This window comes from Paroedura picta, chromosome 7 (genome assembly GCF_049243985.1).
Source record: "Paroedura picta isolate Pp20150507F chromosome 7, Ppicta_v3.0, whole genome shotgun sequence".
Classification (NCBI taxonomy): domain Eukaryota; kingdom Metazoa; phylum Chordata; class Lepidosauria; order Squamata; family Gekkonidae; genus Paroedura; species Paroedura picta.
This window is the reverse complement of record NC_135375.1, coordinates 120680712-120692874: the sequence shown is the minus strand read 5'-3', so window position 1 is coordinate 120692874 and position 12163 is coordinate 120680712. Positions and strand designations below refer to the sequence as shown.

The window sequence follows — 12163 nt, the reverse complement described above, 5'->3', positions numbered from 1 at the left end:
GACTTTCACTGCAGGTTTTGTTCAGGTTGACTCCTGATGTCCATTTCCATGATAGCTCAGATGGAGGCCCTGCAGTGCGGGGCCAGGTTTGTGCTTCCATTGTGAGCCAATAGAAATGCGGCATCCAGGCCTGATCTGCCAGAAAAATCCTCACACAAACATCAAAGAGGCTCACTCCTGCCTCATGTCCCTAAATACCAAACAACACAAAAGGAAGGGACTTCTGGTAACGTTTTGTGGCTGCGTTAAACAAAGTTGGCCAAGGTCCCATAAGACTGCTCGACATGAAAATGTAAACCACAACACGGGCCTCGCTTGGAGTCAATTTAATTATGTTTAACAAGGGACACTCAACGTTTCCTTTGGGAAGGCCTTGAGGAGTTCTGCCCATTGAGATGTCTCCAGCCCTGCCCTTGTGCCCCCCACCCACCCTGGGTGGAGCCCTGTTTCAGCTCAGGAAGAAGGCCTCTTTGCCTGGGCCCCTGGAGAGAAGATAAGAGCATCCTTGGTGGCAGCTTCATTCCTGCGCCTCTCTTCTTCTCCCCCCAGTGGTTTCTCCAACAGGCTCCAGACCGCCCAGCCGAAACTGGAATAACGAGCTGCCAGGGGATGAGGAGCTGGGTTTTGAGGCCGCTGTGGCCGCCCTGGGTGAGTGCTCGGTCTTCCTCGGGTGGAGCCAGTGAGGGTTGGGGGCCCTGGGCTCGCTCCCCTCCTCAAAGGCCAGGTCCCCCTGTTGACTGCCCTGCTGCTCTCAGCTCCCTTGGTTGTCAGTCTTCCCTCTGCCTTCAGGAATGAAGACCACCGTGAGTGAAGCGGAGCACCCACTGCTGTGCGAGGGCACCCGGAGGGAGAAGGGCGACTTGGCGCTAGCCCTGATGATCACCTACAAGGACGACCAGTCGAAGCTGAAGAAAGTGGGTCTAGGGACATCTCCCCTCCTCCTCCTCCCCAGAGGAGCCCTACCCATTCCCCAAACATGCCTCTAGATAGGGGGGCCTTTCCTGGTTTGTAAGGGCAGGCTGGAGGGGCTGGCATCCCCTTCCCCGGGCTTCCTAGGATTTGCCTTGAGTGTGCAGGCCTTCCCTGGGACCCCCCTCGCCCGAAGTGGAAACCCGTGGAAGGCTTCTTGGTTGAGGTTGCTGTGAGAGGAGCCTTTGCCGAGGAACCAAAAGCTGCTGGCTCCACTCATTAGGGGCTGAGGGGGAGGGCCTGGGGTAGGACTTTGCAGCCCCCCCCCCATTTGAATGTCAGTACTTTGAGGCCTTCAGGAAGGGGGGAGGAGTGTGTGCAGCTAAACTCCCCTGTCCGTGTCTTGCCTTGCCTTCTCTTTCATGTGAGGTATCCTTTGAGTGCAGCAGACTAGGCCAGCTGAGAGGGGGAAGCCCATGCTGGCCAGAAGCTGTATGTTTGTCTCCTGGGAACCCCCCCTTAAAGATTCTGATTTTCCCCATTTCTCCTGTTCCAAAGATCTTGGATAAGCTGCTAGATAGAGAAAGTCAAACACACAAGCCTCAGACTCTCAGCTCCTTCTACTCATCCAGCAAGCCAACGATGGCCAACCAGAAATCTCCCTCCAAGCATGCCAGCCAATCAGCAGCGCCCATTCAGCATCTCCCGGGGACACCAGTGGCACAACAGGCAGGGGGAACCCCTGCGGTCCAGAGCAGCCCTTCGGAAGCCTTCTTAGAGAGGAGCACTCAAGGTACAGTCAAGGCTCTGGCGGGCGTGGGATTGCCGTTGGTCCCCCCTTAATCTGGATATTTGCTTCATTCCCTCTTGTCCCCGAACTCCTTTCCCCCAACATTGTTAAAAGGTGATGGGAGGTTCCATACAGTTAGCCACAAGTGGTCTGAATCCTTCGGACTTTGAGGAAACAATTTCTTCTCTGTCTCCCTTTGTTTGAGAAAGTAGTGTTGGAAACTCTGGAGTGCTTCCTGCTTTGCCCACCAGTGCTTCCTTTCTTTAACAGTCCAGCATGGTCCTCCAAACTCGCCTTCCAACCTCTCTTTCTCTGTTGCCTTCCCTGGCCCGAGAGAATGGGAAGGCTCCCATTTGCCATATTCAGGCCGACTCTGCCCAACACCATCGGCCGGGCCCTTCTTCCGTGTCCTCTGTCTGCTTGACTCACAAGCCCGTCATGTTTCTGTGTGTTTGCCATTTCAGTCTGATGTACATTTTAATCATCTAGTCCATGATTTGTCAACTGGGGTTTCATGAAACTCTTGGGTTTCTTGACAGCCCTGGAAACGTTTCCCAAATTAATTCTGACAGTATATTTTTAAAGTGTTAAACATATATCAGGTTATATGACCATATATGGTCATGTTGACCCCCACCCCCAAAATGGCCTATGCTGTGCCTGGTGGGGGTAGGAAGGGGAGGGGCCCTGAGTGGGCGTGTCCACAGCTCGGCTTCCCAACCATATTCTGCATGATCACGCCACTTCTGGGGTTTCTCAAAGCCTCAAGAATGTTTCAGGGGTAAAAAAGTTGAGAAAAGCTGATTCTTGCTGGCAGAGATCTAAAAGGCAGTTGCAAAATTTTCCCACTCCTTATGTAATAATAATAAACCTTTATTGGTATAAAACAATAAGAGGCAAATACAGCCAAGTAGGTTATAAGAATATAATAGGGTAAAATAAGCTAATATTATAAACTAAAATAGAGTAAAATTGGCTGATTAAAACAACTTAGTTTTGGCTCAATAAACAACCATTAAAAATTCAGCTGCACTCCTTCTGTCTACTGGCTGAGATAGGATTATTCACTGCTCACGGCTGATTTGCGTTTTTTGGCTCCGAGGTCAGGAGAAGCCAGGGTGGACAGGTGGAGTGTGTCCAGCCTTAGAATCCCTTCCCTTCCCTGTTCCTCTAGTGTTTTTCCTTTAAGGTGTCTCTTTCTTTAAATTCTGCAGAGAACCCTCAGAGGTCTCCTTGTGACCCACCCGTGGAGCCGAGTGTCTTGAAACAAGAAGGGAAGGTCCCCAGCCGGCTGGCCCTGGGGAACCGAGGTGGCTACAACGGCCGGTGCTGGGGCTCGCCTGTCAGGCAGAAGAAGAAGCACACAGGTGCGTGTGGCTTCCTTGCTGCCACCATGCTCGGTTGGCTCCACTCCTCACAGGCGCTTTCTGTTCTACAGGCCTTGGTGGTTCATTCTGTGCAAATGGGCCAGGTGCTTTGCTCAGCCTTGCTGTATGGCTCAAGGCCCTGATCCGAGTGTCATCTGGGCTTCAGCCTCTAACAGAGGGAGGCTTTTGCTTTGCAGAATCTCTCTGCTTCTAGTATTTCGTACCAGGCAGTGGGATACAGTGCTTGGGGGTGTCCATGTGTGGGGGTATTTCCAAGAAAGGGGAGGGAAAGTCACTTTTGTGAGCTCTGAGAGCTACACTTGAGCAGTACAGAGAGCCATGAGCCACAGAGACACCATTTTTGTGAGGATGACCGGAGAAGACAAAATAAAGCAAGTTTACAGTTTATCTTAGAAGAGAGTTCTGTTTCTGGCCCCTGGCTCCCCCGGCACGAAGAAGTGGCTGAGTCCTCCTTTCCCTTTGATCCCCCTACATCAGCTGACTGGAGGCTGTGAGTCCCCCCTTCCCCCCAACAGCATGGAGGCTATAGGAAGGCTCCTCTCTGTGTGGGGCTGGGGCTGGCGGATGCTTGGTTCTTTGCTTCCCAGAACCTTCTAGCTTCACACTCCTGTGAAAGCAGCACGGTGAGTCCTCCTTGGTGGTTCGGAGGTGGGAAGAGAGAGAGAGAAGCAGGTGCATGTTTTGCATCTGAGAAGAAGCAGGACTGCCCACTTTGTGGCTGGCTCCCTTCAAGGTGGGCAGTGCTGTGAGAGCATTGTGTGATCTCCCCCCCCCCCCCCCCAAAGTGTGTCATTTTAAGAAAACAGAGAGTGTAAAGCCATGATTGTGGGCCTCCTCAATCTGAAGCCTCCTCTGTTTTAGGAATGGCTAGCATTGACAGCAGTGCCCCTGAAACAACCTCGGACAGCTCCCCGACCCTCAGCCGACGGCCCTTGCGGGGCGGGTGGGCAGCCACCTCCTGGGGCCGAGGACAGGACAGCGACAGCATCAGCAGCTCCTCCAGTGACTCGTTGGGCTCCTCCTCCTCCAGCGGAAGCCGCAGAGCCAGCGGAGGGGCACGTGCCAAGACGGTGGAAGTTGGCAGGTAGAGAAGCTGTTGCCCCTCTCCCAAGGCTGCCCCCCTCCCCCTCCTGGAGCTGCTTGCATGGGGGAGGAGGGGTCATGAGGAGGCAACTTGCCCAAGAACACCTTCTTGATTGAGCATTCAAGCCCCCGCATGGCAGAGAGCAAACTAGACACGTTTGCCTCCCCCCCGGGGGACACCTCCCCCCCCCGGGGCTCCCTGTCTCTGGGGAGCTGAGACCTCCTTCTGTGGCTCCCCTCTCTGCCCCTGATTCCGGCTTGGCTCCATGAATCTCTCTCGCCCCGTCCAGATACAAAGGCAGGAGGCCCGAGAGTCACGCTCCCCACGTCCCCAACCAGCCCTCGGAAGCCGCTGCCCACTTCTACTTTGAGCTGGCCAAGACCGTCCTCATCAAGGCGGGGGGCAACAGCAGCACCTCCATTTTCACCCACCCATCTTCCAGCGGCGGCCACCAGGGGCCTCATCGCAACCTCCACCTCTGCGCCTTTGAGATTGGGCTCTATGCCTTGGGCCTGCACAACTTTGTCTCCCCCAACTGGCTCTCTCGGACGTACTCTTCCCATGTCTCTTGGATCACTGGTGAGCAGGGGGGCTGGGCTGGGCTGGGGGGCGAGTTCCATGGCTCTTCCACCTCTGCCCTCCTTTCCCGATTGTAACTGGCTGGCGCAATCCAGACTGCCCCATTATGAGGATTGGTGGGAAGAGCTTTTGGTGATGCCTGTCTTGGAGGAGCAGATGGCCTCTGGTGGCCCTCAAGTCTAGATCCTGCTCTTGTCAACTTTTGTTGTTGGTTCTTTGCACACACTCAGTGTAGAAAAGTTGTCTGGGTGAGAAGTAGGCAGGCTGCCAGCTTCGGTGAGACCAACCGCTTGTCCTCAGGTTCCCTGTTCCTGGTGGCTCATTAAAATGGGTAACGATAGGACTGAGAAACCTTTCTGGGAGATAAGAAACTTGTCTCTGTCTTCAGGGACCTTCCCGGGGAGCTTAAGGAAAGAAACTATTGCTTGTTCCATGAGACCTCGGCGGTTGTCTTGCATCTTGCATCCCGCCCCCGCCCGGTTTGGGTGACGGACAGAGTTTGGTCCGCCCATGGAGACTTATGGAATCCGAGAGATTCCTGAATGCTCTGCGGAACCCGATGCCCTCCGGCGTCTCGTTAACAGCCTTGCTGGAGGACTGGCAGTCCCGCCTGACGGCCGCTACCCGCAAGGTTGCTCCTTGACTCCCTCTCCACCCTCGCCACAAATGGGTGCCTTGGTATTCCGATGAGCTTCGTGAGAGGAAGACGGAGGTGAGATGGCTAGAGAGAGTGTGGAGGAAGGCTCGCAATGAGGTGGGCAAGGACATCTCATCTCATGCTTATGAAGGACATGGCGGGACTACCTAAGTTCCACAGGGCCTCTGAAATGGCAATCTTCAACAGCATCCATGGGCCTCCCTCTGTCCATCTTCAGGCTATTCCCCTCACTACATTGAAAAGCGAAATCACACAACACCCACAAAATGGGCTAAGAGGCAGCCTGACCAATTAAATGGAGGAAAACAGAGCACTACAGGATTTTATTCTTGTTTTAATGGTGATTTTATAATAGGATGGATATGAAGTGTATGTTGTGAACGCCAGAGCCTGCTTGCGGGGAGGGGGGCTCCTTGGGCTGCATTCCTTGAAGTGGTGGGGCTTGACTCAGTGCCGTCTTTCCCCCCACCTACCCCTTGGTCCCCTGGAAACAGGGAGGGGAGACACTCTTCCTTTTGGCGCTTGCACAAGTGGAAAGGCCTGGGGGCGGAGGCATGCTCTCCGTGGCAGAAGGCCGCTGCCATGGTGGAAAAGGGTGTGCTGAGTGTGTGGGGTGAAGGCCTTTGTGGAGGGCGTCTGTCGTCAGGGTCTGCAACCGTTCTGTGTCTTCTGCGTTTCTGAGGATTATGAGAGAGGCTCTTTCTGAGAACTGCTGCCCTGAACCATTTTGGCTCCCGCCTTGTGTGCTGTGCTAGGCAGGGAAGCTGTCTTGTCAGCAGCTGTCAGGAGCTGGGGGGGGGGGACTTGTGGGTCAGAGCCCCAAGAGTCTGGCAGGGAGGCCTTGGCCTGTGTCCCTGGGAGGCATGGCAGCTGGTCCCTCACAGCTCATACAAGAGCAGCCAGCTGTCTTCATCGCTCAGACAGAGGGTCTGATCTGGCGGTAATGTGGAGGGGTTGGCTGGGTGCCTGTCCCCTGGGAGGGCTACAGTTTTTTCTGCTGCTCTTTTCTGCCTGACTCGTTCCAAGCAGCGTGCAGTGCCTGGCCACAAGGTGAGAAGCTGTTGGTCTGGCAGAGCCACAGAGGAAGCCTTTCTGTTGCCTCACATTGCTTGTCTTTCCTCCGCAGAGGGAGTATCTGCACAGTTGGAGGGGTGGAACTGCCAAATGGTACAACCACCCAACACCACCGTGCTGAGAAAGTTTCCCTCCCTCCATCCTAGGGCAAGCCATGGAGATTGGCAGTGCAGCCTTGAACATCCTGGTGGAATGCTGGGATGGCCACCTGACCCCTCCCGAGGTGGCGTCCTTGGCAGATCGAGCGTCCAGAGCACGGGACTCCAACATGGTCCGTGCAGCTGCTGAGCTGGCCCTGAGCTGCTTACCGCATGCCCATGCCTTGAACCCGAACGAGATCCAGAGAGCTCTAGTCCAGTGCAAGGAGCAGGTGAGTGGACCCGAGTCCTTCCCAGCAGGCCCAGCTCCGAGGGCCTCTTTGTGGAGGCCTGGCTGGATGCCTTTCTCACTGCCTCCGTGGGAGAGCCTCTGCTTTGCAGGCAGAAACCACCAGCATCTCCAGGGGGCAGTAGGCGATGGGAAAGGCAATGCCTAGCAGTGGTCTCAAGCAGAGTAGACTCCACTGAGCTGGAGGGACCCAAAGGCTGGCAGTGTCACAGAGGTGTTCCAGAGGAATCCTAGAATTGGAAGGAACCCCGGGTCAACCCCATGAAGGATGCAGGAAATTCACACCTGCTGTGGTTAAAAGCTCAACCTCTGCAGATGGAAGTTCATGGCATGGCACAACAAGAGACAGGCCAGCAATCGTGTCCCAAGTTTAGAGTCACATTCCAGCTATGAAGAGACACAGAGAATCTGCTTTCCCCTGCAACTGACTGTCTTCTTTACTCCCGCAGGATAACCTGATGCTGGAGAAGGCTTGTATGGCAGTGGAGGAGGCGGCCAAGGGGGGCGGAGTTTACCCAGAGGTCCTCTTTGAAGTGGCTCACCAGTGGTATTGGCTGTACGAGCAGACTGTTGGCGGGACTCTCGCCCAGCGGGAAGGAGCCACCGGCTGCAGTGCCAGTGGAGCCCGGGCCCCTTGTGAAGCAGTTCGCGGGTTGGCAGATACCAGAGTGAGCTCAGAGCCCACCACGGTGACTGTGGCTGCTGCGGTGACTGCTGCAGCAACGGTGGTGCCCGTGATCTCGGTGGGGTCGACCATCTACCAGCAGCACACCATGGCAGGGCCAGCAATGGCTCATGCGCACACCCAGGGGCTGCACCCCTACACCACCCTCCAGACCCACATCCCGTGCAACCCGCAATACATCGGGCACCCGATCCAGCACATGCCGCGCCCAGCTGTCTTCCCGGTGCCGGGCTCTGCTTATCCCCAAGTGAGTAACAGTCTGCGTGCCGAGCAGTTCTCTCCCCATCCCTGTCCCTGCAGGGAGCGCAGGCTGGCTCTAGAGCAGCCCCCCCCCCCCCCAGCCTTTCTTTCTTTGGAATTATGGCACCTCAGCAGAAGGGCTGCAGCAGGAGGTGGAACCAACCTCTGGATTCGAGGGAGTTTGGTCATGCAGTCCTTTCATAGCAACTCTTCACTGTTTCTGGCAGACAATCTCTTCAGCAGGATGCCTTTTAATCTACCAGTCGACCTCCTGCTGCTCCTTAACTTATTAGTTCTAAGCAAATCACTAGAATATAGAAAAAGCTACACCCCATTTGATCAGCTGCAAATATCTATCACAGGTCCATAAAATGTCATGTCTAAAAGAGTGCTAGGTCTCATTATCATCATCTTCTAATAAAAGAAGCAACATCTCCCTATGATCTACATTATGGAGCCTGACCTTGCTCTCTGGAATGTGACCATTTCTTCTTCCTGTCCAGGGGGTCCATCCGGCATTTATTGGGGCACAGTACCCTTACTCAGTGGCCACCCCATCTCTGGCAGCTACAGCGGTGTCATTCCCTGGAGTGCCTGTCCCCTCCATGACGCAGCTGGCCGTGCATCCTTACCACACCGAGGCGGGGCTCTCGCTGTCTTCGAATGTTGCAAGTGAGTGCGTCATCTCCCACTTCTTCCCTGCGCCAGATGTGCAGTGGGGCAAGGCAGAGGCCGCCTCCGAGCTTCCTGAGGCTCCTGGCCTGGGCTGGTGTGGCTCTTCTCTTGTGCTGCTCATGAGTGTTCAGGTGTCAGAAGGCGTTGCCACTGGCCCCTCCCTTATCAATCTGTAAATGAAGAAATATTCTCTCGCCTAGCAATGTGGCGGCTTTTATTGTTTAAAAACATTTCTATAAAATTTATTCCTTCTGTTTTCAACTTTTTAAAAATACTTCCTCTCCATCATTGTTGTCTGTTGAGTCTCACCTTTTGGGTTTTCCTGCAATGCAAAAAGAGCAAGCCGTGGGTGATTTGCTGTTCTGTCCTGGACAGTCTGGGCTGGCCCAATCTCGAAGTCAAGCAGGGCTGACCCTGGTTAACCCGTGTGTGGGAAGCCACCAAGGCAGTCCTGGGTGGCTGTGCAAAAGCAGGCAAGGGCACACTACGGGTGGGATATCTGTGGCCTTGAAAACCCCACGAGGGGTGGCCGTAAACTGGCTATAACCTGATGGCACTCCCCCCCTCCCCCAGCTGTACCAGGGCTCAAAAGGGCCAGGCGTGTTGGGGGGGGTAGCAAAGGGGCAACTGCACTTCCACAGAGGAGGGAAGGTGACCTTGAGAAAGGGCCAGCGTGTCGGGGAAACCTGTGCCTGTGTGATGCTGCCCTCTTCTCTCCAGTAGGGAGCGTCCACGCGGGGTCGACATTCCCAGCTATCCAAGGGACTTCTTTGACGAGCCTGTCTTCCCCACCCACTCCCCTCGTTGCGGGGGGCTTCCCCTCAGAGGAGGAGCAGCACAGCCAGCCCGTCAGCCCGCAGGGCCTGCACTACCTCCACTCCGCCTACCGAGTCGGTAAGGGACTAGCTGCGGTCCCCTCCACAGGGGCTCCGTGAGCCACACAGGCCTGCTGCATGTGCCCTCCCCACGGTGGGGGACAGCTCCCTGGGAAGAGGGCTTGCTTCTCCTGACAGGCCATGGGGCTGGGGGGCTTGCGGAGCACCAGGCCTGGCATTTCATTTAAAGAAAAGGCCATGAGGCCTGGGAAGTCCAGAGGGGGCTGAGAATGCTTCCTTCTCCAGAGGAGACGTTCTGGTCTCTCAGGCAAGACAGAAGTAGGAAAAGGATGTGGTTGGCATCTGGAGACAAGTGCTATGGTGGACCCTGTGGGAGGGAGGCAGAAGGCGTGGGTGTGGAGGATGAGCAGCTGGGGAGGAGGGACACCCAGAACCTCTTGCCCAGAAATGCCTCCCTGCAGGCCTGTGTGGCTCACTGGCCATTGCAGGCCTGAGGCCGGAATTGTTCTCAAGACTTGGGCAAAGGTGCCTGCAAGGTTCCTCAGCCTCTCACCCCTGGATGTTCCAGGCAGGCCCAGAGGCCCCTGTGGGGATGCCACCTTGCCTGTTGATGGCAGGTGGGCTCTGCCCTCAGGGTACCTGTGTCTGCCAGGCAGCCGCGGTTGGGTGGGAGGTGGGGGGTGAGGGGGAAGTCTGCTTTGCCTGCAGCCCTTTGCCTTGTCCTGGTAGGAATGCTGGCCCTGGAGATGCTCGGCCGGAGAGCCCACAACGATCACCCCAACAACTTCTCGCGCAGCCCCCCCTATACGGAAGATGTGAAATGGCTCCTGGGGCTGGCAGCCAAGCTAGGTGAGGCCCCGGACAGCAGGCCTGGGGGGTGGGCAGGCTGCACACACAAGCCCCTGCTGGGCCTCCTCCCATCCCCTTGGCTGTGGTGTGCCCCCTCTATCCTTCCAGCCTCCCCCCGCAGTGGTTTCATACAGCTTTTGGGCATGCAATTCAAGATGGAGTGTAGGGCACAGAGCAGGCACAGAGACACTGGGTGTAATTTTTCCAGTCCCAACAAAGCTTGTGAGCAAGTCCCGCTAGCCACAGAGAACCAAGGGTGGGTTGGCTGCTGCCTCCTGCTCCTGGGAGGTGGCCTGAGGGCTCCTGCCAGCCCCTCACTGCAGGTGCCCCCAGGGGTGGAGTGGGCCCCTGGCTTTCTCTGGGCGCTTGGCAGGTCCCTCCCCCTGCTGCCCCCCGCAACCCCTCTCCTTCCCTGCAGGAGTGAACTATGTGCACCAGTTCTGTGTGGGAGCAGCCAAGGGGGTCCTGAGCCCCTTCGTCCTGCAGGAGATCATCATGGAAGCTCTGCAGAGGCTGAACCCGGCCCACGTCCACAATCACCTTCGGACGCCTGCCTTCCACCAGCTGGTCCAGCGGTGCCAGCAGGCATACATACAGGTACGCCCCCTGCCCCTGCTTCCTGGGTCTTCCAGGATGAAGCAGCCTGCCTGCGTCAAGAGTAGCTGGACCCACAGGGACTCCGAGGCCGCCTCCGCCTCCGCCTCCTCCTCCAACTCCTCCTTTTTCCATGGGAGTCCGAAGAGTCCACTCTTATGGCTCTGTGGGTCAAGGGACTCTGTGGCAGGGGGCCCTACAGCCATCTCGTCCCACCCCCTGCTCAAGGCAGGATCAGCCTCCAGCATCCAGGACAATCCTGGGCCCGCCTCTTTGCTCCCTCGCTCCCATTTTCAGTGAAATGAGCAGTGACACCCAGGCTGTCTTGTCCTGTGGCATACGGGGGTGGGGGTAGGGCTCCTGGGCTCCCACAAGGGCAGCTGTTGTTCAGGGAGTCCGGGTGTGGAAAGGGCCCTGAGTACTGCCATGGTTTTGAGTGGCAAAGCTTCTCTCTTCCTCTCCCTCCAGTACATCCACCACCGGCTGATCCACCTGACCCCGGCAGACTACGACGACTTTGTGAATGCCATCCGCAGTGCCCGGAGCGCCTTCTGCCTGACGCCGGTGGGCATGATGCAGTTCAACGACATCCTCCAGAACCTGAAGCGCAGCAAGCAGACCAAGGACCTGTGGCAAAGGGTCTCCCTAGAGATGGCCACCTTTTCTCCCTGACAGCCTCTGCCCTCCCCCTCGCCAGAGTTCTCTTCACGGCATCCCTCCTTTGTGGGGCTGTTTTTCTCTTTAGCTGTTGGAAACCACTGAGTTGATGTATTTATGCCATGACATTCCTCCTCCCTGCACCGGTGGCTGAGCGCTGCTGTGTCCGTGCCCTCTCCTCCCCCAGCCGGTGTGGTGCGTGCCAGGCAGTGTGACTGGGAGAGTGCGTGGGGTGTGTCCGGGTGAATGGGGCAGAAGGTGGGCCAGGCTGATATTTTGTCAGAGCTTTTAAAAGCCCCCCTCCCCCCTTGGAGATGGCCTTGCCAAGGATTCTCTCCGGGTGGGCCTCTGTGCGCGCATGTTTGAGGCCTGTCTTAAAATATTTATTTTGGCATTTATAAATATGTATACTACTTTCTACGAGATTCTAAACAGATTCACCTTTCCCGGGCCAGGAGGGGTGGAGTGTGCTTTCTATGCAGCTGGGGCACTCCTTCCTGCAGTGACCAGGGACCGACCAACCCCCAGCCAGCCTGAGTGCTTGGAGGGGGGGGGGGGCAGAAGCAACACCGTTGGCCTGGGCGGGATGTCCTGGACCGCACAGAAGTGGCTGCTGCAGTTCAGTGGCGCTTCTGACCAGGATGGGCCCAAGGGTTGGCCAGCAATGTCCCTTCCCTTGGCTGGGATTATTAGCTCTCCTGTAATCAATTTCTTATTCCTTGTCTTAGTTTCCTGATTAAAACATCCATTTTCCTAGA

General features: G+C 56.3%; 1 protein-coding gene across 6 annotated transcripts in view; it reads left to right on the top strand.

Moving 5' to 3' along the window:
• Positions 1 to 12163, top strand: part of ZSWIM8 (zinc finger SWIM-type containing 8) — a 79961-nt gene extending 67798 nt beyond the window's left edge. For 5 of the 6 annotated variants that reach the window (XM_077346212.1, XM_077346210.1, XM_077346211.1 and 2 more), the window contains 13 exons: positions 550 to 648; positions 790 to 914; positions 1468 to 1702; positions 2914 to 3066; positions 3949 to 4171; positions 4461 to 4750; positions 6629 to 6852; positions 7319 to 7801; positions 8298 to 8466; positions 9190 to 9363; positions 10035 to 10154; positions 10573 to 10751; positions 11217 to 12163. In XM_077346212.1, the coding sequence (XP_077202327.1) occupies positions 550 to 648; positions 790 to 914; positions 1468 to 1702; positions 2914 to 3066; positions 3949 to 4171; positions 4461 to 4750; positions 6629 to 6852; positions 7319 to 7801; positions 8298 to 8466; positions 9190 to 9363; positions 10035 to 10154; positions 10573 to 10751; positions 11217 to 11420 (2678 nt within the window). In that variant the 3' untranslated portion in view covers positions 11421 to 12163. The remainder of the gene's footprint in view (positions 1 to 549; positions 649 to 789; positions 915 to 1467; positions 1703 to 2913; positions 3067 to 3948; positions 4172 to 4460; positions 4751 to 6628; positions 6853 to 7318; positions 7802 to 8297; positions 8467 to 9189; positions 9364 to 10034; positions 10155 to 10572; positions 10752 to 11216) is intronic. The other variant, XM_077346209.1, reaches the window with a different exon arrangement.